Raw genomic sequence first — 26989 nt, 5'->3', positions numbered from 1 at the left:
ACACACACACACACACACACAGACACACACACACACACACACAGAAATCTTCACGATGGACAGTCACATCATATTTAGTTTACGTTGATTGGACTAAATCGTTTTTTGGTATATTTTAGTTGTCGCTGTATTAGACTAAGCATTAGGTGATTAGATGTTCAAATGGTGCTGGAATAGTGGAGGCAGCGACTGTTTTCTTTGCAACTTGCGGTAACTCTCCGTGGTTCTAAATCAATAGTTTAGTTGTCCAAAAATGGCGTAAACATGAACTTGCTTGACCGTGCTGTAGGTCATGTAACTGTTTGTTACATGTAAAATGATTTGTGGACTTCACCTGACAGATGTTGCTCTCCGGTTTTGTGATTTTACATTTTTAGTCATTTAGCAGACGCTCTTATCCAGAGCGACTTACAGTTGTGAATACATACATTTTATACATTTTTTCCACGTACTGGTCCCCCGTGGGAATCAAACCCACAACCCTGGCGTTGCAAACACCATGCTCTACCAACTGAGCCACACGGGACGAAATGATGAGACAAAGGTGTGGTTGAATTTATTCTGCCACTGTGTCTTCTTATTGTCTCTGCCTTTAGGTCTATATATCACGGTGTCAAGGCATATGAACTAACAGGTTATAGAACACAACTACTGACTGAATGCAAGACTATCTATGGGTTAACAGCGTTGACATGTAATGCTTGACATGCTCAGTTTTCCATCACAAAACACCAGAAAATGGCCAAAGACTAGAACCAGCTCACCTGCTTATACACTGATTCAGATGTTTCAGATGTTTCTTCCAGAAATCATTTAAAATAATAATTTCACCATATTAAAAACGAGTTCAGTTCACGTAACAGGGTTGACCTTAATGTGGGACAGACGTAAATGAATCACGTGAAATAAATAATCTTCAGAAATGACTTTGTTGAGGCAATAACATAACTAGGCATTTACAATGATGGTGAAATGTTGGTTAAGTGGGTTAAAATCAAGTTGGAAAAACATGACAAGGGACAAATTAAGATTGATAGAATTTTCTGTGTGCTCTATATTTAAGGCACTTCGTTTACTATAACGGGCTTTTAAATTCAATATCGGTGCACAATTTCTACTTTAAATGTCTGCAAAATGTACTCTATTTGCAGAACGACCCAGGTAATGACATGGCAAGAGATTGGACTGTTTTGGGAAGGAGTTCAGCCCCTCTGTGATTGGTACTGTTATCAGGAAGTAGATCCAGTAGATATTGTAAGTGAACGTTTAAGAACACTGCTATGCTTTTCCTGAGTACACTGAGAGCACAGTGGTCTAAAGTGGCGAGTGACACAGCAGTCTAAGGCGCTGCATCTCAGTGCATGAGGTGTAGCTATAGTACCTGGTTCGAATCCAGGCTGTATCACATCTGGCTGTGATTGGGTGGCGCACAATTGGCCCAGCGTTGTCCGGGTTTGGCTAGAGTCGGTCGTCGTTGTGAATAATAATTTGTTCTTAACTGGCTTGCCTAGTTAAATTAAAAAAAATACAAACACTTGCTCTTTCCATGACACAGACTGACCAGGTGAAAGCTATGATCCCTTATTGATGTCACCTGTTAAATCCACTCCAATCAGTGTATAGATGAAGGGGAGGAGATGGGTTAAAGAAGCCTTGAGACATGGATTGTGTATGTGTGCCATTCAGAGGGTGACTGGGCAAGACAAAAGATTGAAGTGCTTTTGAACGGGGTATGGTAGTAGGTGCCAGGTGCACCGGTTTGGGTGTATATGGACACATTGTAGAGTCCATGCCCCCAAGAAGGATGCCGAGCAGTTGCCACACCAGGCAGTGATGCAACCCGTCAGGATGCTCTTGATGGTGCAGCTGAAGAACCTTTTGAGGATCTGAGGACCCATGTCAAATCTTTTCAGTCTCCTCAGGGGGAATAGGCTTTGTCGTGCCCTTTTCACGACTGTCTTGGTGTGCTTGGACCATGTTAGTTTGTTGGTGATGTGGACGCCAAGGAACTTGAAGCTCTCAACCTGCTCCACCACAGCCCCGTCGATGAGAATGGGGGTGTGCTCTGTCCTCCTTTTCCTGTAGTCCACAATCATCTCCTTTGTCTTGATCACGTTGAGGGAGAGGTTGTTGTCCTTGCACCACACAGTCAGGTCTCTAACCATCTCCCTATAGGCTGCCTCGTCGTTGTCGGTGATCAGGCCTACCACTGTTGTGTCATCAGCAAAAAAAAAATTTAAACATTTTTTTCTTACTTTTACCCCCTTTTCTCCCCAATTTTGTGATATCCAATTGGTAGTTACGATCTTGTCTCATCACTGAAACTATCATACGGACTCGGGAGAAGTGAAGTTCGAGAGCCGTGAGTCCCCCGAAACACAACCCAACCAATCTGCCCTGCTTCTTGACACAATGCCCACTTAACCCGGAAGCCAGCCGCACCAATGTGTCAGAGGAAACACTGTGCCCCTGGCGACCGTGTCAGCGTGCACTGTGCCCGGCCCGCCACAGGAGTCGCTGTTGCGCGATGGGACAAGGGCATCCGTGCCGGCCAAACCCTCCCCTAACCCGGACGACGCTGGGTCAGTTGTGCACCGCTCCATGGGTCTCCCGGTTGCGGCCGGCTGCGACAGAGCCTGGACTCAAACCCAGAATCTCTAGTGGCACAGCTAGCACTGCGATGCTGTGCCTTAGACCACTGCCCCACTCGGGAGGCCCGTCAGCAAACTTAATGATGGTGTTGGAGTCGTGCCTGGCCGTGCAGTCACGAGCGAACAGGGAGTACAGGAGGGGACTGAGCACGCACCCCTGAGGGGCCCTGTGTTGAGGATCAGCGTGGCAGATGTGTTGTTACCTACCCTTACTACCTGGGGGCGGCCCGTCAGGAAGTCCAGGATACAGTTGCAGAGGGAGGTGTTTAGTCCCAGGGTCCTTAGCTTAGTGATGAGCTTTAAGAGCACTATGGTGTTGAACACTGAGCTGTAGTCAATGAAAAGCATTCTCACATAGGTGTTAATTTTGTCCAGGTGTGAAAGGGCAGTGTGGAGTGCAATAGAGATTGCATCATCTGGGGAGCTGTTTGTGCGGTATGCAAACTGGAGTGGGTCTAGGGTTTCTGGGATAATGGTGTTGATGTGAGCCATGACCAGCCTTTCAAAGCATTTCATGGCTACAGATGTGAGTGCTACTGGTCGGTAGTCGTTTAGGCAGGTTACCTTAGTGTTCTTGGGCACAGGGACTATGGTGGTCTGCTTGAAACATGTTGGTATTACAGACTCAAACAGGGCAAGGTTGAAAATGTCAATGAAGACACTTGCCATTTGGTCAGCGCATGCTCGGAGTACACGTCCTGGTAATCCATCTGGCCCCGCGGCCTTGTGAATGTTGACCTGTTAAAGGTCTTACTCACATCGGCTGCGGAGAGTGTGATCACACAGTCATCCGGAACAGCTGATGCTCCCATGCATGTTTCAGTGTTACTTGCCTCAAAGCGAGGATAGAGGTTATTTAGCTCATCTGGTAGGCTCGTGTCACTGGGCAGCTCTCGGCTGTGCTTCCCTTTGTAGTCTGTAATAGTTTGCAAGACCTGCCACATCCGACGAGCAGCAGAGCCGGTGAAGTACGATTCAATCTTAGCCCTGTACTGACGCTTTGCCTGTTTGATGGTTCGTCGCAAGGCATAGCGGGATTTCTTATTAGCTTCCGGGTTAGAGTCCCTCTCCTTGAAAGCGGCAGGTCTACCCTTTAGCTCAGTGCGAATGTTGCCACTATTCCATGGCTTCTGGTTAGGGTATGTACATACAGTCACTGTGGGGACGACGCCACAGTGACTGTATTATTGATAAAGCCTGTGACTGATGTGGTGTGCTCAATGACATCGGAAGAATCCCAGAACATATTCTGTGCAAGCAAAACAGTCCTGTAGTTTAGCATCTGCGTCACCTGACCACTTTTTTTATAGACCTTGTCACTTGTGCTTCCTGCTTAAATTTTTGCTTGTAAGCAGGAATCAGGAGGATAGAATTATGGTCAGATTTGCCAAATGGAGGGCGAGGGAGAGCTTTGTACGTGTGTGGAGTAAAGGTGGTCTAGAATTTTTTTCCCCCTCTGGTTGCACATTTGACATGCTGATAGAAATGAGATAAAACTGATTTAAATTTCCCTGCATTAAAGTCCCCGGTCACTAGGAACGTCACCTCTGGATGAGTGTTTTCCTGTTTGGGTAGAAATCTGTTGTTCTGCCCCAGAATAAGGCAGTTAACTCACTGTTCCCCGGTAGGCCATCATTGTAAATAAGAATTTATTCTTAACTGACTTGCCTAGTTAAATAAAAAATAAAAAAATTGTATTAAGATCAAATGTTTCATCAATGAAAAAATGAGCAGAATGTCGTTCAAAATCCATCTCACTTCATCTTCGGCCACTGGGCTTCCTCTCGTCACCATATTTGGTGGTGAGTGGAAATGCCAACCGGATGCTTCAGATTTATACATCCGGTGCAACATCTGGCTCATTGTTCTATCTGTGGTTGTTACTATCTGACGAAAGGTTGTTGAAATTTTGCTAGTAACGTTAACTAGCTACCTAGTTCTCAGACAAACACCATGTCTAGCAGAGGAGGAAAACAGAAGAAAGGTAATGTCACCAGTGAACAGGAGGAAGAGGAGCAGCCGCTTCAAGCTGTGCTAGTCGCCGATAGCTTCAACCGGAGGTTTTTCCCCATCTCCAAAGACCAACCCAGGGTATGCGATGGTGCCATGGCTTAATAGTGCATGCTAGCGCTCGAAAACTCTAGGTGGCAGATGGAACTGAGAGTCATGATCTAGGGCTAAGTGCATGCATGCTATTGTCAATGGATGACAGCGCTAGCATAGCATAGCTAGCTACCGTTCTTGCAAGCAACCTCGTGTTCTTGAAATGCAACATTTCATAACATATATGGCCAATGTTTTTTTCCTCCTATCTAGTTAGTAATATTCGTGGTAGAAAATCTGTGGGAGACACATGTCAACAGATCTCGTCTGTAGTTTAGCCAGGTAGCGAACCAGCAATTGTATCACTGTTCCAGATGGCATGATAAATGATAATCTCTTTAAGTGGGACACCATCAGATCCATGTAGCTAGACTAATCGTGACAAAAGCACAATAACAACAACAATGTTCATTTATTAATCCTGCTAGTAAATGGACATTGGTAAAAAAAATATTAACTTGTCCAACAAGCTTTCTCTACCCTTAACCTTGTTCTGAACACCCCCAAAACAAAGGTAATGTGGTTTGGTAAGAAGAATGCCCCTCTTCCCACAGGTGTGATTACTACTTCTGATGGTTTAGAGCTTGAGGTAGTCACCTCACACAAGTACGGTGTACTGTCCTTCTCTCAGCACATATTAAAGCTTCAGGCTGAAGTTAAATCTAGACTTGGTTTCCTCTATCGTAATCGCTCCTCTTTCACCCCAGCTGCCAAAATAACCCTGATTCAGATGACCATCCTACCCATGCTAGATTATGGAGATGTAATTTATTGATTGGCAGGTAAGGGTGCTCTCGAGCAGCTAGATGTTCTTTACCATTTGGCCATCAGATTTGCCACCAATGCTCCAATAGGACACATCACTGCACTCTCTACTCTTCTGTAAACTGGTCATCTCTGTATAATCATCGCAAGACCCACTGGTTGATGCTTATTTATAAAACCCTCTTAGGCCTCACTCCCCCCTATCTGAGATATCTACTGCAGCCCTCATCCTCCACATACAACACCCGTTCTGCCAGTCACATTCTGTTAAAGGTCCACAAAGCACACACATCCCTGGGACTCTCCTCTTTTCAGTTCGCTGCAGCTAGCGACTGGAACGAGCTGCAACAAACACTCAAACTGGACAGTTTTATCTCAATCTCTTCCTTCAAAGACTCAGTCATGGACACTCTTACTGACAGTTGTGGCTGCTTTGCGTGATGTATTGTTGTCTCTACTTTCTTGCTCTTTGTACAGTTGTCTGTGCCCAATAATGTTTGTACCATGTTTTGTGCTGATACCATGTTGTTGTTATGTTGTGCTGCTACAATGCTGTGTTGTCATGTGTAGCTGCCTTGCTATGTTGTTGTCTTAGGTCTCTCTTTATGTAGTGTTGTGTTGTCTCTCTTGTTGTGATGTGTGTTTTGTCCTATATTTATATTGTATTCATTATTTATTTTTAATCCCAGGCCCCCGTCCCCGCAGGAGGCCTTTTGCCTTTTGGTAGGCCGTCGTTGTAAATAAGAATTTGGTTCTTAACTGACTTGCCTAGTTAAATAAAATAAAAATAAAGTTGCCATCATTCTGGTCATCAGTCTAATCTTGGAATCCAAATATCACGTGAGTGCTAGCCAGCATCACTCAGAATCCAAATATCACGTGAGTGCTAGCCAGCGTCACTCAGAACTTCAGATTTCCCAACACCATCCTAATGCTTTTATATGTGAGACTCCAAACCTGATGGTCATTGTTGCGCTCATCACATCTCTGCTGTGTTTTGTACCATCCAGGCTCTCCTACCGTTGGGCAATGTGGCCATGATAGACTACACCCTGGAGTTCCTAACATCCACTGGTGTTCAGGAGACATTCGTCTTCTGCTGCTGGATGTCCAATAAGATCAAGGATCACCTGCTGTAAGAACACACACACACACACTCTGACCAGGAAAAACTAGTCATAGACACTATTTAGGGCCCAAACACACACACACACACAGGGTTTTCTCAATATAAATGTTCCCTCATCCTCCCAACAGTAAGTCCAAGTGGTGTCGTCCCACCTCTCCAAACGTGGTCCACATCATCACCTCTGATCTGTACCGTTCCCTCGGCGACGTGCTGCGGGATGTGGACGCCAAGAATCTGGTGAGGAACGACTTCATCCTGGTCTACGGAGACGTGGTATCCAACATCGATGTCAGCCAGGCCCTACAGGAGCACCGGTCAGTCACCTTTGACCCTTGACCTTAGACAACAGGGCTGGAGGAAAAGCCAGCACACCCAGCATTTCTCCAGGAGGAGGGTTTGGGTGGCCAATCCTCATGAGTTGGCTAAACCTCATCCTGGAGAGCTACATATACCTATGAAATGCCGTTTGGGTCTTTGTGAGTCAAAAAATATACATTTGACGTGTCAAATAAGCTTGTTGACCAATCACGACCTGAATATGACTGCACTCCACATAATAATTTAACGCATTCATACATTTTTTACGTAGTTATTACACATTGATTACACTATCACTCGTATTTAATATGTCACAACGATTCAGCGATACGTATGCTATGATGCTGGTAAAGTTGTCTCGTGCAGTTACAGTGCTGGTCATAAAAAAGCTAGCTAGCTGAGGGATGCAAACAAGGTTCTTCCCTAAAAACAGCAAAACGACATCTGTTTCAGCTAACTATATAGCTAGGTGTCATCTAAAATAACCCTAATTTATAACACAGTTATGAATTGAATAATGGTGGTCGGACCCAACTGTGTGAAGCTTGCCACAATATTGATTTGCCACAATTGTGGACTTTGCGATTTGCCTTTAAAATAAAAGTATTATTTTACCTTTATTTAACTAAGCAGGTCAGTTAAGAACAAATTCTTACTTTCAATGACGGCCTAGGAACAGTGGGGTTAACTGCCTTGTTCAGGGGCAGAACGACAGATTTTTACCTTGTCAGCTCAGGGATTCGATCTTGCAACCTTTCGGTTACTGGTCCAACATTCTAACCACTAGGCTACCTGCTGCCTCAAAATAAAAGTATGTCATTGACATTGTTGCAAATGAATACAAATAGTAGATTTATGCCATAATTGAATAGATCATGCTAAACGAGGTTGGAATGTTGTTATATAAAATCAATGAAAGACAATCATTTGTTAATTTGACAAAAATCTGTTGAAATCACACTGGATGTATTATACTTTAGAATTGCTTTGGGGGCATACTTATTTCACTGTATTTTAGTGTACAGCCTTACCTATGGATTGTGGATCAATGACATGGGGTATCAGTCTACTTAGTGACACCCAGAGAACATTAGCATCGTAGCTCTTATTGCTGGACTCTGAAACAACTGTGAATTGAGCCACATTTATTGTCAACCTGTATGTGTATCGAACAGTATTCCAGAGGAAAAACAATACTGCGTCTTGAAGTCTGATAACTCTGAGGAGGACGTTGAGAAAAAAAATATCTTGGGTATTGAGTCGATTGATACCCTATTTTTAATTGATCCCCAATCCTTAGGTAAAACTGTACAGTGTAATATGAATGTCAGTACACACAATAGACTGACTGGGGAGCTGATTTCCCTCAGTCACAATGCTAATATTTAGTTAACTCGTCACAGTTGTGTTCTGTGGGTGTCACCGAGTAGACTAATACCCCATTTCATTGCTTCACATTCCAACCTTGTTTAACATTATCTAGTCTAAATATGGCATGTTTCCACCAATTGTAACCTTCTGCATCACTTTCAAAGAGGTACTTTTATTTTGAAGGCAAACTGCAAATTCCACTATTGTGCCTAATCCTTATTGTGGCTAACTTCACAACCCGGTCCGGTCGAGCCTCACTGTCCGGTCGAGGCTCACTAGCCAGATGATGCTATGGCTGCTTATAATGTTAGCTTTGGGCAACAGGGTTAAGTAGCTGGCTAGCTATTTATTTTCATGAACTGAAGTTCAATTTCAATAGGCGAACAACAAGTGGCTACCTAGCTAATACTTACTCACAAGGACTCCTAAATCATTGCTGAGAATAATGAAAATGACTGCAGTTTCTACTGGTCATTGTTTTCAGGCTGGTTGTATTGGTGCTAGCTAGGTTACCAAGCTAAAGCTAGCTCTCTACCCCAGAAGTTGCGGTCTAACAAATAATGCATTATTACCAACGCGGTATTGTAAACACATCGTTCGTGACCGGTGTTTGCTTGTTTGCAGACTTTTTTTTTGTACAGCTTTGACAGAGCTACTGATAGTAGTGGTGGCGCATGGATTGTACGTGCAAATTCAGAACACACAACATTCTATAACAAAACTGTGTTATTTGAGGTCTCAAATTAAAAACTTATTTAACGCGTTAAATAGTGTTATTTGACGTGTATCTTTTTTGACACGCGAAGACCCAAACGGCGTTCCATAGATACCGGCTTTTGCACCAGCCCTGCTTTAATCCAGCACATGTGATCTAGCTATTCAAGATTGTGATGAGCACTTGACTAGGAATCAGCTGTATAGCAATAAGGCCTGAGGGGATGTGGTATATGGCCAATAAACCACGGCTAAGGGCTGTTCTTAGTAACGACGCAACGCAGAGTGCCTGGATACAGCCCTTAGTCATGGTATATTGGCCATATACCACAAACCACTGAGGTGCCTTATTGCTATTATAAACTGGTTACCAACGTAATTAGAGCAGTAAAAATAAATGTTTTGTCACACCTGTGGTATACAGTCTGATATACTACAGCTGTCAGCCAATCAGCATTCAGGGCTCGAACCACCCAGTTTATAAAATGTAATACACCAATGGGGCGGGTAGGCCTATTTGTATACCTTGTTCATATTGATCACGTATTAACACTAGGATTTATGTTGTTCATGAAGGCACCGGCGTAAGGTGGACAAGAACATCTCTGTGATGACCATGGTGTTCAAAGAGTCCTCTCCCGGCCACAAGTCTCGCTGCGAGGAGGATGACGTGATCGTTGCCATGGACAGCAAGAGCAAGCGGGTCCTCCACTACCAGAAGACACAGGGCCTTAAGAAGCTACAGTTCCCCATGGTAACGTAACAGTTCATCATGGGAACGTAACAGTTCATCATGGGAACGTAACAGTTCTCCATGGGAACGTAACAGTTCTCCATGGTAACGTAACAGTTCTCCATGGGAACGTAACAGTTCTCCATGGGAACGTAACAGTTCTCCATGGGAACGTAACAGTTCTCCATGGGAACGTAACAGTTCTCCATGGGAACGTAACAGTTCTCCATGGGAACGTAACAGTTCTCCATGGGAACGTAACAGTTCTCCATGGGAACGTAACAGTTCTCCATGGGAACGTAACAGTTCATCATGGGAACGTAACAGTTCTCCATGGGAACGTAACAGTTCTCCATGGGAACGTAACAGTTCATCATGGAATCCCCCAAAAGGTAAATTTACTGCACAGCAAGTAGTAGAGATACAAACAGAAAGTTTATAAGCAAAGATAAACATTTAGATATTAAGTCCTGAACCTCTTTTCAGAATGTGTGAATGTTCAGGAGTGGTAGACTGACCTATTGTGTTTTGTCTTGCAGAACATTTTCCAACATGGAAGTGATGAGTTTGAAGTCAGACATGATCTGCTGGACTGCCACATCAGTATCTGTTCCCCACAGGTAATCTACTGTCTGGGCGATTCCATGGTAATGGAATTACGCACTTTAAAATGTATACCAAACAAAATCCATTAATTTCAAAGACTAACAAACCATAGAATTTCCACAAAGTTCGCATCTGCACAGAAATGTATATATATATTTTTGGTTTACTGTATAAATTGTTCAAAGTAATCATTGTGCGTAGAGTTGTATTATATGTTCAACTTTTGAATTCAATGGTTTTTGTTTGGCATACATTTTAAAGTGAAAAATCTGATTCTTTGCTGTGGAATTACCCGTCTTTAACCGGGGGGGGGGGGGGGGGACTGAGTGAGCTGCAAGTCTCTTGTATGGAAGACATGACACTGTGTTTGTTTACAGGTAGCTGAACTCTTCACAGACAACTTTGACTACCAGACCAGGAATGACTTTGTCAGAGGGATTCTGGTCAATGAAGAGGTATGAGAAAACAAATTCAGTGATTATGATATACTGTATGTTGTATTGAAATCAGAACATCCCAAGCAATGCCCTAACCAAAGCTTATACGCATCCTTACCCGAGCAAACAAGTCCACTATATCCTCCCGCTCTAGATTCTGGGCAACCAGATCCACCTGTATGTAACACAGGATGGCTATGGAGCACGCGTATCCAACCTGCAGATGTATGACTCCGTCTCCTCGGACATGGTACGTCGCTGGGTCTATCCCCTCACCCCCGAGGCTAACTTCACGGACCAGCAGGGGCAGGGGTGTACTCACTCCCGTCATAACGTCTATCGGGGCGCCGAGGTCAGCCTGGGGCACGGCAGCCAGATGGAGGAGAACGTTCTGATTGGTCGAGACACCAGCATCGGAGCCAACTGTCACATATCAAACAGCATCATCGGCAACAACTGCACCATAGGTATTATACCGTTACTGTTTGTACAGGGTTCGTAAGGTCATGAAAATCCTGGAAAACAACTGCACCATGGGTATTATACCGTTACTGTTTCTACAGGGTTCGTAAGGTCATGAAAATCCTGGAAAACAACTGCACCATGGGTATTATACCGTTACTGTTTCTACAGGGTTCGTAAGGTCATGAAAATTCTGGAAAAGTCATGGTATTTTGAAATGGAGTTTTCCAGGCCTGGAAAAGATTTGGGAAATGTTAGTCTGAAAAGTCATAATAGATATGATAGAAAAGACTGACTAGATAGCCAATTCAAAACATATCTTGTACCCTCTAGTTAATGGTTTAGCTATTATTAACATGTATGAATGTTTTCATCATGTCCTCAAAAAAACTTTCCACCGACACTCGCGAATAAGGCAATACAATGTTGATTTCCTTTTTTAAACAATTGATATGATTCATTTCAACAATTTTCTGTTGTTGTTGACAAAACTAATGATTCACTTCTACATTGTATTAGGTTCAATAACGGTGAATCAAATCATGTGAATGAAAATAATAATTTGATAACCATGAACATGAATGTTAGGAAACAATATTATATGTAGCCTTTGGGATTATGTGGCTTGTACTTGTTTTGTAGATACAGTACTTCCAGTTCATTTGGGCATCCAATGTATGGGACATTGCGACCCAATAGATGCTAGTCAGCCTGCAAAGTAAACACTTCCAAGGTAGCTAAGATAAATATGACTAAACTAGTAAAGGTACATTTCCTGAATAAAATGTGTGGTCTCACTTCAGCTGTCTTAAAAGGATATGTAGCCCGCCATAGCCACTTGATCTTTGATATATTGAATGAGCGAATTATTTCAAAAGGCATAAAACGTATTTGGTTGTAATGTTGAAATGTTTTACATCAAGAGTGGTCAACCATCCTCCAGGAGAGCTAATGGGGGCAGGCTTGTATTCCAGTCCCCAGAAATGATCTGCTCAACCACACCTTGATAAACTGTCTCTGTGTTTGAGCAGGGCTTGATCAAAAGCCTGCACATCCAGTATCTCTGCAGACTGAGGGTTGACCATGTGTTTTATACAGTTGTCTAACAGGTATTCTACTTTGTGGGGGTTAAGTCTCTTGCTCAACAACATGAGATGGTATCAGGGAGCAGCCTCCCAGGGTCGATACCACATTAAGCTTACTTTATTTGTACGTACATAGAGATGCCGCCGAGTGTTGGTCATGGAAATTTAGTTATGTAAAAGTAATACAATTCCATCTGTCGAAATGTGTATGAACCCTGTTTCTATCATAGGTACTGTAGTGAAGCAATCACCTGAGCTTAGTTCTGTACAAAAGGTAGTCATGAGGTTAGATCATGGGAACCTCACCTGTCCTTTCAGTATAAAGGACAGGCGGCAGGTAGCCTAGTGGTTAGAGTGTAGGGGCGGCAGGTAGCCTAGTGGTTAGAGTGTAGGGGCGGCAGGTAGCCTAGTGGTTAGAGTGTAGGGGCGGCAGGTAGCCTAGTGGTTAGAGTGTAGGGGAGGCAGGTAGCCTAGTGGTTAGAGTGTAGGGGAGGCAGGTAGCCTAGTGGTTAGAGTGTAGGGGCGGCAGGTAGCCTAGTGGTTAGAGTGTAGGGGCGGCAGGTAGCCTAGTGGTTAGAGTGTAGGGGCGGCAGGTAGCCTAGTGGTTAGAGTGTAGGGGCGGCAGGTAGCCTAGTGGTTAGAGTGTAGGGACGGCAGGTAGCCTAGTGGTTAGAGTGTAGGGGCGGGAGGTAGCCTAGTGGTTAGAGTGTAGGGGCGGGAGGTAGCCTAGTGGTTAGAGCGTTGGGCCAGTAACCGAAAGGATGCTGGATCGAATCCCCGAGCTGAAAAGGTAAAAACTGCCCCTGGACAAGGCAGTTAACCCATTGTACCCCGGTAGGCAGTCGTTGTAAATAAGAATTTGTTATTAACTGACTTGCATAGTTAAATAAATAATGAAATAAACATTGAGTGAATCCAAGGTGCCGTTTTCCTTCAATCTGCTCTGCATTGCTAGTCTGCCAGGTTCTCCAAGATGCCAGTGATCCTGGAGAAGCTTGGCAGTCTGACACCTCTCTCTGATGTCTCTCTGTAGGGGACAACGTGGTGTTGGACCGGGCCTACATGTGGAACAACATACACATCTCCAGCAACGTAGAGATTCACCAGTCAGTGGTGTGTGACGGGGCTGTGGTCAAAGAGGCTGTACGCCTCAACAAACAGTGTGTCCTCGCATACAACGTAAGGCAACAAAGTCTTTACAACCAAAATAACACTGTTTTAATGAAAACATGTGACCGTCTTAAATGTACATAATGGACTGTGATTCTGTAGTGCTTTTCAGTAGCTCTCTAAGTACTTTACAATGTAGTTGCTAATTGAAATATTTATGTAAACAGTAGCTACGTATTGTAAACGCCAACATGAAGCATATTAACTGTTTACCTTTCACTCTTTCCTAATATCAACATTTTTTATTAGGTACAGTAAGCTTTCAAAATAGTAACTTTTGAGTACTTTAGGAGTATTTTTCCATTATTCCATGTTGTCTGTTTCCCAGGTGGTGATTGGTCCGAACCTGTCCCTCCCAGAAGGGACTGTGGTGTCTATGCATCACCCTGAGGAAGAGGAGGAAGATGATGATGATGAATTCCTCAGTGATGACCAGGAAGTGGGACACAGCAAAGACAAGACCAGGCAGAAAGGTGCGTATTAGACCCCCCCCCCCCCCCCCACTACACAGATGGTTCAAATAACCAACTCATCATCAAGCTTTGATTATTATTTGAGCCAGCTGTGTGGTGCTAGTGCAAAAACCAAAACAGACACCCCCCCCCCACCCACCCCCAGGACGGGGTCCCAGGACTGAGTTTAGCAAACCCAGCTCTATACCAGAGGTAGACAACCCTGTTCCTGGGGTGCTGCAGGTCCTGCAGGATTTTGTTCTAACGAGGCACCACACCTGACCGACCATCTGAACTAATTGATCAGTTCAGTGGTTGGCTAAATTCAACACACCTGGTCTTCCAGGTCGGTTAAATCAAAAACATGAAGTGGCTCCAGGATCAGGGTGGCCAACCACTGCTCTATACGTTGTACACATTCTCAGTATTTATTACTGTCATGGGTTTATTTATTACCGTAGTGGGTTTATTTATTACTGTCGTGGGTTTATTTATTACTGTCGTGGGTTTATTTATTACTGTCGTGGGTTTATTTATTACTGTCGTGGGTTTATTTATTACTGTCGTGGGTTTATTTATTACTGACGTGGGTTTATTTATTACTGTCGTGGGTTTATTTATTACTGTCGTGGGTTTATTTATTACTGTCGTGGGTTTATTTATTACTGTAGTGGGTTTATTTATTACCGTCGTGGGTTTATTTATTACCGTCGTGGGTTTATTTATTACCGTCGTGGGTTTATTTATTACCGTAGTGGGTTTATTTATTACCGTCGTGGGTTTATTTATTACCGTCGTGGGTTTATTTATTACCGTCGTGGGTTTATTTATTACTGTCGTGGGTTTATTTATTACTGTCGTGGGTTTATTTATTACTGTGTGTGGGTTTATTTATTACTGTCGTGGGTTTATTTATTACTGTCGTGGGTTTATTTATTACTGTCGTGAGTTTATGTGATTCTTCAACAATTGATAAGTCCACAAACAATGTTTTGAAATGAAATGTATCTTGTTTCCAAAGTTATATTGTTATTCAATGTTATGGAAATCTGTTTTTGGAAATAATGTCAAAGGTTTCTGAGGACATATCTGTGATATTTATGTCAATGACAGTGAGCAAAACCTTGTTGACTGTACTGTAACAGTATACCCTTACCTGCCTGTTTCACCTATCCAGCGTTTAATCCAGCCGAGGTAGGACCTGGGGGTAAAGGTTATATCTGGAAGGCCAGTATGGACGACACTGAGGATGAAGAGCTGGCACAGTGTCTATGGGGTAGGCCACTTTCAAAACAAAACTTAATGCAAAGTAGTCTGCTGAGTGTGAAGAGACTGGGTGAGGCCAGTTGTCCATGCCCTCAGTCATAAAATATATATCCTGTCTCTCTAGGCCTGGTGCTTAACCCTGACCCAGAGAGTGACAGTGAGAGTGAGGCCAGCGAGGAATCTCAGGATCGCAGTCGCAGTGTCTCACCAGAGATTGACGACGTCAATGGTGAGGGGATACCGATTGATTAATGAATTGATTTGTTGAATTGATGATACAAATCCAAAATGACATGCCATAGCAATAATGTGTTTGTGTAGCTTTCCAGTTGGAAGTGTTGGGGACACTACAGAGAGGTTTGGAGGAGAACATCGTCTGTGACAACCTGGTCCTAGAGATCAACTCTCTCAAGTGAGTAGTAGTCAGTTCCTGATAAGAGAGTAGTAGTCAGTTCCTGATAAGAGAGTAGTAGTCAGTTCCTGATAAGAGAGTAGTAGTCAGTTCCTGATAAGAGAGTAGTAGTCAGTTCCTGATAAGAGAGTAGTAGTCAGCTCCTGATAAGAGAGTAGTAGTCAGTTCCTGATAAGAGAGTAGTAGTCAGTTCCTGATAAGAGAGTAGTAGTCAGCTCCTGATAAGAGAGTAGTAGTCAGTTCCTGATAAGTGAGTAGTAGTCAGTTCCTGATAAGAGAGTAGTAGTCAGCTCCTGATAAGAGAGTAGTAGTCAGCTCCTGATAAGAGAGTAGTAGTCAGCTCCTGATAAGTGAGTAGTAGTCAGTTCCTGATAAGAGAGTAGTAGTCAGCTCCTGATAAGTGAGTAGTAGTCAGCTCCTGATAAGAGAGTAGTAGTCAGTTCCTGATAAGAGAGTAGTAGTCAGCTCCTGATAAGAGAGTAGTAGTCAGTTCCTGATAAGTGAGTTGTAGTCAGTTCCTGATAAGTGAGTTGTAGTCAGTTCCTGATAAGTGAGTTGTAGTCAGTTCCTGATAAGTGAGTTGTAGTCAGTTCCTGATAAGTGAGTAGTAGTCAGTTCCTGATAAGAGAGTAGTAGTCAGTTCCTGATAAGAGAGTAGTAGTCAGTTCCTGATAAGAGAGTAGTAGTCAGCTCCTGATAAGTGAGTAGTAGTCAGTTCCTGATAAGTGAGTAGTAGTCAGTTCCTGATAAGAGAGTAGTAGTCAGTTCCTGATAAGAGAGTAGTAGTCAGCTCCTGATAAGAGAGTAGTAGTCAGCTCCTGATAAGTGAGTAGTAGTCAGTTCCTGATAAGAGAGTAGTAGTCAGCTCCTGATAAGTGAGTAGTAGTCAGTTCCTGATAAGTGAGTAGTAGTCAGTTCCTGATAAGAGAGTAGTAGTCAGCTCCTGATAAGAGAGTAGTAGTCAGCTCCTGATAAGAGTATGTAATACTCTGCTCTTGATTTGTCAGTTAAGAACAAATTCGTATTTAAAGTGACGGCCTACAGGGGAACAGTGAGTTAACTGCCTTGTTCAGGGGCAGAAAGACAGATTATTTTTACCTTGTCAGCTCGGGGATTCGATCCAGCAACCTTTCGGGTTACTGGTCCAACGCTCCAACCCCTAGGCTACCTGCCGCCCCACATAGCCCTGATAAGAGTGTGTCATACTCTGCTCCTGATAAGTGCAGTTCAGATAAATGCATGCTCTGTTGAAGTGCACTCGTTTTTCAGTCCCATTATAACAGATCCAGCTAAATGTTGTCCACGCTACCATCTTCAGAGTATAGATCTTATACTTCCCCTCTCCCACCAGGTATGCCTATAACATCACTCTCAAGGAGGTAATGCAGATTCTGACAAGAGTTGTTCTGGAGTATCCCTTCCAACAACAGGGGACGCAGCTCACCACCCTACAATACACTGGTTCACTACTGCCTGTAAGTACTTACAACCACCACCCTACAGTACACTGGTTCACTACTGCCTGTAAGTACTTATAACCACCACCCTACAGTACACTGGTTCACTACTGCCTGTAAGTACTTATAACCACCACCCTACAGTACACTGGTTCACTACTGCCTGTAAGTACTTACAACCACCACCCTACAGTACACTGGTTCACTACTGCCTGTAAGTACTTATAACCACCACCCTACAATACACTGGTTCACTACTGCCTGTAAGTACTTACATCCACCACCCTACAATACACTGGTTCACTACTGCCTGTAAGTACTTACATCCACCACCCTACAGTACACTGGTTCACTACTGCCTGTAAGTACTTACATCCACCACCCTACAATACACTGGTTCACTACTGCCTGTAAGTACTTACAACCACCACCCTACAGTACACTGGTTCACTACTGCCTGTAAGTACTTACATCCACCACCCTACAATACACTGGTTCACTACTGCCTGTAAGTACTTACAACCACCACCCTACAGTACACTGGTTCACTACTGCCTGTAAGTACTTACAACCACCACCCTACAGTACACTGGTTCACTACTGCCTGTAAGTACTTATAACCACCACCCTACAGTACACTGGTTCACTACTGCCTGTAAGTACTTATAACCACCACCCTACAGTACACTGGTTCACTACTGCCTGTAAGTACTTATAACCACCACCCTACAATACACTGGTTCACTACTGCCTGTAAGTACTTATAACCACCACCCTACAGTACACTGGTTCACTACTGCCTGTAAGTACTTATAACCACCACCCTACAATACACTGGTTCACTACTGCCTATAAGTACTTACAACCACCACCCTACAGTACACTGGTTCACTACTGCCTGTAAGTACTTATAACCACCACCCTACAGTACACTGGTTCACTACTGCCTGTAAGTACTTATAACCACCACCCTACAGTACACTGGTTCACTACTGCCTGTAAGTACTTACAACCACCACCCTACAATACACTGGTTCACTACTGCCTGTAAGTACTTATAACCACCACCCTACAATACACTGGTTCACTACTGCCTGTAAGTACTTATAACCACCACCCTACAGTACACTGGTTCACTACTGCCTGTAAGTACTTACATCCACCACACCTCAATTGATTGTTCTACAACCAATAATTAGAATAAATATATTTTATTTATCTAGCTCTTCATTTTTACAGACAAATCACTTACAAAAATGACCAGCTCCTATCTCCACCCCCCTATCTCCACCCCCCCCATCTTTCAGCTGCTGAAGACATGGTCTCCGGTGTTTAAGAACTACATCAAGAGAGCTCAGGATCACCTGGACTGTCTGTCTGCTGTGGAGGAGCTGTTCCTGGAGCAGGAGACTCATCAGACTGCTATGGTCAAGGTGGGTTGTCTGTCTGGACTGCCTATGTGGACTGTCTGTCTGGACTGTCTGTCTGGACTGTCTGTGTGGACTGTCTGTCTGGACTGTCTGTCTGGACCGTCTGTGTTCTTAGAGCAGGAGACTCATCAGACTGCTATGGTCAAGGTGGGTTGTCTGTCTGGACTGCCTGTGTGGACTGTCTGTCTGGACTGTCTGTGTTCTTAGAGCAGGAGACTCCCAAACTGCTATGATCAAGGTGGGTAGTCTGTGTGGACTGTCTGTGTGGACTGTCTGTGTAGACTGTAAGTCTGGACTGTCTGTGTTCTTAGAGCAGGAGACTCATCAGACTGCTATGGTCAAGGTGGGTTGTCTGTCTGGACTGTCTGTGTGGACTGTCTGTGTGGACTGTCTGTGTGGACTGTCTGTCTGGACTGTCTGTCTGGACTGTCTGTGTGGACTGTCTGTCTGGACTGTCTGTCTGGACTGTCTGTGTTCTTAGAGCAGGAGACTCCCAAACTGCGATGGTCAAGGTGGGTAGAGTGTGTAGTATGTAGACCTGCGATAGATAGACTAGAGTCCTGTCCAGGGAGTGTTCCTACTACTTGTACATTAAGCTGCCTCATGCTACAGAAACAGGAGATGGGCTCCTGCCCTATGAGCCGTTCTGGCTCAGATAAGGGTTTGAACCCAAAATAATTTTCCAATTGTTTCGTTCTGAACAGAACCACTATTTTTTTTTTTTGTTACCTTCCACTGTTGCGGCCAGCAATATAAAGCTCTGAACCAGTTGGAACCAAAATAAAGTAACGGTTTATATCGTTCCTTTCTGTTCCTTTTTCTTACATTTTTTTTGGCAGAGCAGCACCAGATTTAGAATAAAAACATGTATTTTTTTTTTGTTAATAAATCCAATGTGAAATGTGATAACTATATTATCCTTAGCTAGCATTGAAAAGTTTAATCCATTCTTCTGTAATATCCAGTAAGGTGCTAGACTATGCTTCTGAGGGGGAGGGGCAGGTTGTAATATCCAATAGGGTGCTAGACTATTCTTCTGAGGGGAGGGGCATGTTGTAATGTCCAATTGGGTGCTAGAATATTCTCCTGAGGGGCAGGTTGTAATGTCCAGTAGGGTGCTAGAATATTCTCCTGAGGGGGAGGGGCAGGTTGTAATGTCCAGTAGGGTGCTAGAATATTCTCCTGAGGGGGAGGGGCAGGTTGTAATGTCCAATAGGGTTCTAGACTATTCTCCTGAGGGGGAGGGGCAGGTTGTAATGTCCAGTAGGGTGCTAGACTATGCTTCTGAGGGGGAGGGGCAGGTTGTAATGTCCAATAGGGTGCTAGACTATTCTCCTGAGGGGGAGGGGCAGGTTGTAATGTCCAGTAGGGTGCTAGAATATTCTCCTGAGGGGGAGGGGCATGTTGTAATGTCCAGCAGCCAATTGCAGGCTACTGTCTTTGTAATTTGCTATAGGCTGCTTTTACGGACACGTAAATGTGTCTCATTTGGCCAATATTCCTTGTTTATTGATGGCCAGGTCGGATCTGAATACATATGGATGTCCGTTTAAATGTAAATCTTCCCAGCCCCACATTTTCCTAACTGAAACCATGGCACACACTCTGGCAGGCAGTCAGGCAGACACTAGAATAACTTTCTGAGTGAGTGTGAGGGCTTTGCATATATGTAAAATAATGTTAATAACCAGTTCCCATCATAGTTTAAATAACAGTTATGTCCCGAAAAAGTATAGAGCACTTTCGTTTGCCTTTCTGATTCTGTTCCTCAAAAAAAATGTCATTCTCAGTTCTGTTCCCAGAACCGGTTCTAACCCCTGATTCTTACTTCTTTAAAAAAAAATGTTTTACTTGTGATGTTGGACGTTAACATGTCTGTTGTCGTCGTCTTCCCTGTAGGTGCTGATGAAAATGTACCAGCTGGAGATCCTTGAGGAGGAGGCCATCCTAAAATGGTTCTCTACAGGAGCCACCAATGACAAGAGCAGACAGCTACGCAAGAACCAGGGAGTGAGTACCACTTACAGAGCTTATACATTATAACAGCAAGAAAGGCATTGTGTTGGGAAAGCCATCGTTTTCCAATGGAGGGGACAGTTAGACGATACCCAAGTGCTCTGGCACTGCACGTCCTGTACAGACCCCAGGCCTAAACACATTGCTGAGAGGTCTTCCTGTCTTCCTCAGCTCCAGAAGTTTATCCAGTGGTTGGAAGAAGCCGAGGATGAGTCTTCGGAGGAAGGAGAGTGAGGAAGAGGAGGAATAAAGACTGAAGACTTGAGACTGTGTGAATAGAATTCCATGGTTTCCATGGCGGTTCACTTTAAATCTGCACTTAAAGGACCGGTTTCCCGAGACAGATTAAGGGCTGGATTCAATCCGTATCGCGGAAGATCCGCATTAAAATTTAAAGGTAATTTGAGCCGACATATACAGCAGTCGCCGCCAACATTACCTTTTAAATAAGCTATAACGTAGATCTTCCACGATACGAAGCGAATACAGCCCTAAGCCTAGTCCTGGAGTAAAAAAATCTATTTTAGTGGACATTCTCCATTGAGAAAGCTTTTTATTCCAGGATTAGGCCAAATCTGTGTCTGGGGAAAACCGTCCCAGAATGTCAAAGGTTATCAGTTTGGACACTGTGGCAGCTTCATAATTGCTTCTCCAAAAGGAAACGATGTTGTTGATATTTAGTCATTGTGTACAGCGCAAGCAGACATCTTGCTCACAATGTCACAAGAAGAAAAGCTGTGGTATGATTTAATAACACCCTAATAAAAAGAGGTTTAAACACACTGAGTAGTTTTAATATATTCCCGACATTTTAGTCATTTAGCAGACGCTCTTATCCAGAGCGACTTACAGTAGTGAATGCATACATTTCATTTCTGTGCTGGCCCCCCGTGGGAATCGAACCCACAACCCTGGCGTTGCAAACCCACAACACCATGTGTTGCAAACACCATGCTCTACCAACTGAGCTATCAACCAATGAATAGAGAATGTCACAGATCTGCTTTAGTGTTCAGTATAGACAGGTTTTACCTGATTTCCCTGGGGGTGATTTTTCAAGTAACCACAGTGGTTTAATGCTGTATAGAGGTAGTTGTGTTCTATACTAGCAAACTCCCCTGCTGATGTTAGTCATACATACATCTATCACATAATACACCACCATCTCAAAGACCTTACTTAAACTAAACCGCAGCGACCGGCAAGAATGATTTATAACAAGTATGATTAAAACTACATATTTGAAAAATGATCGATTCAGAACATTTAATTAAAAAAAAAATGGCTGGTCTACGTTCCAGTATAAGTCCTCCGTTAATGTATCGACTTAAACACTTTCTTATGTGCCACTGATACCCTGTGGACGGGATTTGTCAAGACACTGTCTTGCAATACCTATGGTCCTCCATAATCCTATGAATTGAGTGGTTTAATAATATTCACTACAGACGTTTACCATTCACCTAGGGCATAATCCCTCATTAACAAATTATATTTATAAAGAACTAGGATAAGTTTAAGCAATACTTTACCTTCTGATAGGCTGGGTTGAATTTTCAACATATTGCTTAAAACCTATCCAATAATTTTAGATGTGCAGGAGGGCTAGGTAGAAGGTTTAGGCATCATCACTACTAATCTCTTTTGTCCTTTTTCCCCATCGTACTATAAACTGCCCCGGCCAGCAGCGATGCTCCCGTAATCCCAAACAGCGCCGTCAGCCTCTTCCACAGATTGGCCGTACCCTCATGTCTCTCTATAAACCCCTTGTAGTCCGTGGGGACCAGGATGTAGCGGCGGCCATCTTGTGGCGCCTGCAGCCTCATGGTCGTCCCTGTCCCTCCCTCCAGCACCACCTCCCCGAAACCCGTCATAGTGGTTCCAACACGTAGCAGCTCTTCCGTCTCCTTCTGCGCCATGGGCCGCTCGCCGCTGAGGCCCTCCAACAACACGTCCACCAGGCCCTCCTGGGCGTGTTTGACACTGCAGTGAACTCTCTCCAGGAACCAGCCGGAAGCCTCCAGAGGGGAATGGACCTTGACGGTGATGTCGGAGATGTAGGCGCCTGGTTCAACCAGACTGAAGGGAACAGCGTTGTTAGTCTCCTTCCTGTTGGTCATTCTGGAGTTCCTGAGAAAAGGGGAGGTGGGACATGGTGTTGACCTTAGTATGTACTGAATTGTATTACTTTTAGAAATTGTGATTCTTAAAGAGCTAAATGATTCCAAGTTCCACTTTGAGCAAGTTACACTATATATTACACACACACACACACGTATGTGGACACCCCCTTCAAATTAGTGGATTCGGCTATTTCAGACGCACCCGTTGCTGACCGGTGTATAGAATCGAGCACACACCCATGCAATCTCCATAGACAAATATACTGAAGAGCTCAGTGACTGGAAATGTCTAGGAGCAACAATGGCTCAGCCACAAAGTGGTAGGCCACACAAGCTCACAGAGCGGGACCGCCGAGTGCATAGCGTGAAAAAATCGTCTGTCCTCTGGAAGCAACAATAACTGTTCGTTGCGAGCTTCATGAAATGGGTTTCCATGGCCGAGCAGATCCCAATACCAAGCGTTGGCTGGAGTGGTGTAAAGCTTGCTGCCATTGGACTCTGGAGCAGTGAAAACGTGTTCTCTAGAGTGATGAATCACGCTTCACCATCTGGTAGTCCGACTGGATGAATCTGGGTTTGGCGGATTCCAGGAGAACGCTACCTGCCCAAATGCATAGTGCCAACTGTAAAGTTTGGTGTAGGAGGAATAATGGTCTGGTGATTCTGTGCTTCCAACTTTGTGGCAACAGTTTGGGGAAGGCCCTTTCTTGTTTCAGCATGACAATGCCCCCGTGCACAAAGCGAGGTCCAAATTGACTGGCCTGCACAGCCCTGACCTCAACCCCATAGAACACCTTTGGGATTAATTGGAACGCTGACTGCGAGCCAGGCCTAATCGCCCAACATCAGTGTCCGACCTCACTAACACTCGTGGCTGAATGGAAGCAAGTCCCCGCAACAATGTTACAACATTTTTTTACATTTATTTAACTAGGCAAGTCAGTTAAGAACAAATTCTTATTTCCAATGACGGCCTAAGAACAGTGGGTTAACTGCCTTGTTCAGGGGCAGAACGACAGATTTTTACATTGTCAGCTCGGGGATTCGATCTAGCAACCTTTCGGTCACTAGCCCAACACTCTAACCACTAGGCTACCTGCAGCCCCAACATCTAGTAGAAAGCCTTCCCAGAAGAGTAGAGGCTGTTATAGCAGCAAAGGGAGGGACCAACACCATATTAATGCCCATGATTTTGGAATAAGATGTTGGATGAGCAGGTGTCCACATATTATTGGCATGTATACATAATGCTGTATTATGGCTAATGTATGGCTGTGTACTACCCATGGCTGTGTACTAACCATGTTCTAGTGATGTTGTTCCACACTTTCCAGTGTTCCTCTACAGCTATTTTCTGGATCACACCAAAGCATCTTGGGACAAACTGACTGGCCAGAGTCTCACCGTCCGCCTGGACCAAACCTGGAACAAGAACACTTCACACGTCTCTAATATATACTGGTAATAAACACATTCTTTAAACTAATGCTGTTTAATCTGTTACAGAGGGGGGTTTCCACTTACCTTCTACTGCGACGTACTGCAGTTTTCTGTGAGGCGATGCCTTGAGGATCCTTACCAAGTGTTGATCCGGGATGAATTTGGGTATTTCCTATTCGAGAGAGAAATGAAACACAGAAACTGTACTTCATTTCTGCATTTGTGTGTGTGTGTGTGTGTGTGGTGTGTGTGTGTGTTACCTTCAGCTTGACCATTTCATCTTTCTTCTCTTTGTATAAGTGGTAAAACAAGCCAGAGAAGGCAAAGCTGGAGCCCACACCGATCAGGACCAACGGGTTGAAGATGGGAAGGTCACTCATCCTGTCAATCTGCCATAGAAAATAAGATCAACATTATTTAACTAGGCAAGTCAGTTAAGAACAAATTCTTATTTTCAATAACGGCCTACCGGGGAACAGTGGGTTAACTGCCTTGTTCAGGGGGCAGAACGACAGATTTGTACCTTGTCAGCTCGGGGATTCAAACTTGCAACCTTTCGGTTACTAGTCCAACGCTCTAACCACTAGGCTACCCTGCCGCCCCATCCTTATCCAGATCACAAACCTAAAACCAAATCTCGAGTGAGTGCTAGCCAACTTCTTGTGTCTGATTCGGGGGGGGGGGGGGGGGGTCAGAATTGGGCTGTCTGTGTAAATGCAGCCTTAGTGTGCATTTCTACCCTGGGAAATGTTTTTGAGTCAACACAGTGATTTACATTGTACACACACACTGGCTATGTTGACACAGGCAGGCCAATTCTAATATTTTTTTGCCACTAATTGGTCTTTTGACCAATCAGATCAGATTTCGCCAATAATTGGGCAAATTATCAGAATTGGGCTACCTGTGTAAACACAGCCACTGTTTGTTGACTTGGGATGTGGAGCCCAGGAGGTTGGTGGTACCTTAATTGGGGAGAGGATGGGCTCGTGGTAATGACTGGAGCGGAATCAGTGGAATACATCAAACACATGGTTTCCATGGTTTCCATGTGTTTAATGCCATTCCAGCCATTATTATGAGTGCAAGTTAAGCCCCTGATGACACGCTTGCATGTGGCTCAAAGAGGCCAGCCACATGGTAAGATGAGTATACAGTGTTTTGCTTTTGTTCATCCAGAAAGTTTTTGCCATAGACATTACAAGTATTTCGCTATACCCGCAATAACATCTGCTAAATATGTGACTAATAACGATTGATTTGATTTAGAGACACACTACTAGGTTTCTTAGCGTGTGTCTACTCGCTAAGTACACAACATAGAGACTTTTGACCAGGGATTATTGTTTTCCAAGTAAGATCTTGTGTGATTTGTTTCGAGAAACTGGTATTGATGTGTAACTTCTATTTCGCAGTAAAATTTAAAGCTGCAATATGTACACTGATTGAACTGCACTGTAGGTTAATAAGGGTTTGTATAAGTAAGCATTTCACGGTAAAGTCTATTTGTCACATGCATCAAATACAAATGTAAAGTAAAGATTTTTATCTTGGCGTGACAGACCAAATTCCCATAGAAAGGTGACTTTATAAATCTGTCATTTTCTTTGAAAGCAAGTCTAAGGGGTAGATCTGCTCCATGTATACTGAAAATCCAATATTTGTGGTTGTTGAAAATATATTTCACAGCGGTTTAGATGTTACAATGATTCTCTCTTGCTTTTTTTTTTGTCACAAACTGAAATTAGGCAAACTATTAGAATTTTAGCAACCAGGAAATGGGTGGAGCGATTTCTGCACACTTCACCTTTAAGCATTGGTGTTCTTGACCAGAGACGCACCTTAATTCCCCTCTGACGTTCAATGGATAAAACATGGACGTATTCATTACGCAGATTCTGTTGAAAAACGAAACGGAAACAAACGATACGGGGAGGGACCTACCTGAATTTGTCCAATAGAAACACTGGTTTTCGTTGCAAAACTCAACTGTTTGCAACTGTTTGGCTAATGATTACGCCAAATATTTTTTATAGCTAACCCTCATTGTTCTTTGATTACACCCCTGGTGACTGAAAAAATGCAATGTAGCCTGATTGTTTACCTTGTAAGAAGAACAAGACAGGAAGAGGAACACAACGATATATATTGGTAATGTTGGATTTAGTCAAATGGCTTTGATGTGAATTAATAAATCCCAGTTACTCACCTATTCGAAAACAACACACAGTCAAACTGGGAACGAATAACCTGAAACAAATTCCAAAACTAAAGTCAAGGCGAGTCATTTAGGTTTCACTTCCTTTCGTTTACGCGTTGCTGACGTTGCACTTGCTAAGCCAATGGTATGTTGCGTTCGTACCCGCCCACTAGTAGTTTTACAACATGAATTAGAAGACGTGACCTCCAGGTGGCAGCAAAGCCTTGGGTTTCGTTAAGAGTCTTATTTCATTAAAGGACTCTGGGTTTAGGACGCTTGTCCACTGAATAATTGAGGCAGTTAGTTACCTTTTCAACTGATGTATAATGTATGGTACATTGCACCAGTCACATAAAAAAAACAAAGTTTTGTTCAATATGTCTACTGTGTTTTTTTTTTGTATGTGCGAAGGCTGACTGTCCAGTGTGACTCCCTCAGCCCAATGACTCATGGGTAAATATCCACTGATTGTGTCAATCAGCTTCCTCATCTTGTCTGTTTTATTATTGAACATTTTCTCATCTCTCAGTAGGCTAAACTTTGCTATTACACATACTGTCTTTGAAATAATCTCTCACACTCTCTTTCTGCACCACATTTATCTGTGGAGTGAGTCTTTGAAACCTTTCAACAACAAAAACTTCAAGGT

General features: G+C 43.7%; 2 protein-coding genes and 1 long non-coding RNA gene across 3 annotated transcripts; 2 read left to right on the top strand and 1 right to left on the bottom strand.

Annotated features, from left to right (window-relative positions):
- Positions 1–4504: 4504 nt before the first annotated feature.
- On the top strand, positions 4505–21359 carry eif2b5 (eukaryotic translation initiation factor 2B, subunit 5 epsilon). The gene is made up of 16 exons (XM_029705962.1): positions 4505–4742; positions 6530–6654; positions 6777–6962; positions 9628–9805; positions 10324–10404; positions 10768–10845; positions 10982–11294; positions 13408–13553; positions 13873–14017; positions 15174–15272; positions 15387–15491; positions 15584–15674; positions 17026–17149; positions 18439–18564; positions 20461–20571; positions 20749–21359. The coding sequence occupies exons 1-16, from the start codon at positions 4605–4607 to the stop codon at positions 20809–20811; spliced, it is 2109 nt and encodes a 702-aa protein (XP_029561822.1). The 5' UTR covers positions 4505–4604; the 3' UTR covers positions 20812–21359.
- Positions 11314–12166, top strand: LOC115157582 (uncharacterized). Its single transcript, XR_003868485.1, has 2 exons — positions 11314–11400; positions 11471–12166. It is a non-coding gene; the product is annotated as an uncharacterized LOC115157582 (long non-coding RNA).
- mul3 (mitochondrial E3 ubiquitin protein ligase 3) lies at positions 21353–26472 on the bottom strand. Its single transcript, XM_029705963.1, has 5 exons — positions 26350–26472; positions 24401–24529; positions 24225–24312; positions 24002–24122; positions 21353–22707 (listed from the first exon to the last, which is right to left on the bottom strand). Exons 2-5 carry the CDS (start codon positions 24518–24520, stop codon positions 22212–22214), a joined length of 825 nt encoding a protein of 274 aa, XP_029561823.1. The 5' UTR covers positions 24521–24529; positions 26350–26472; the 3' UTR covers positions 21353–22211.
- Positions 26473–26989: the final 517 nt, after the last annotated feature.

This window comes from Salmo trutta, chromosome 21 (genome assembly GCF_901001165.1).
Source record: "Salmo trutta chromosome 21, fSalTru1.1, whole genome shotgun sequence".
Classification (NCBI taxonomy): Eukaryota; Metazoa; Chordata; class Actinopteri; order Salmoniformes; family Salmonidae; genus Salmo; species Salmo trutta.
Note: the sequence above shows the minus strand (reverse complement) of the source record. Positions and strands in the feature narration are given on the sequence as shown.

What these genes read in the sequence shown, in the direction of transcription:
- eif2b5 (XM_029705962.1), top strand. Translation starts at nt 4,605, where the DNA reads ATGTCTAGCAGAGGAGGAAAACAGAAGAAAGGTAATGTCACCAGTGAA. An exon ending in AGAAGCTACAGTTCCCCATG is followed by an intron (nt 9,806 to 10,323) that starts GTAACGTAACAG and finishes TTTGTCTTGCAG; the next exon opens with AACATTTTCCAACATGGAAG. An exon ending in CTAGAGATCAACTCTCTCAA is followed by an intron (nt 15,675 to 17,025) that starts GTGAGTAGTAGT and finishes CTCTCCCACCAG; the next exon opens with GTATGCCTATAACATCACTC.
- mul3 (XM_029705963.1), bottom strand. Translation starts at nt 24,520, where the DNA reads ATGAGTGACCTTCCCATCTTCAACCCGTTGGTCCTGATCGGTGTGGGC. An exon ending in ATGAAATGGTCAAGCTGAAG is followed by an intron (nt 24,313 to 24,400) that starts GTAACACACACA and finishes TCTCTCGAATAG; the next exon opens with GAAATACCCAAATTCATCCC. An exon ending in GCAGTACGTCGCAGTAGAAG is followed by an intron (nt 24,123 to 24,224) that starts GTAAGTGGAAAC and finishes TTCTTGTTCCAG; the next exon opens with GTTTGGTCCAGGCGGACGGT.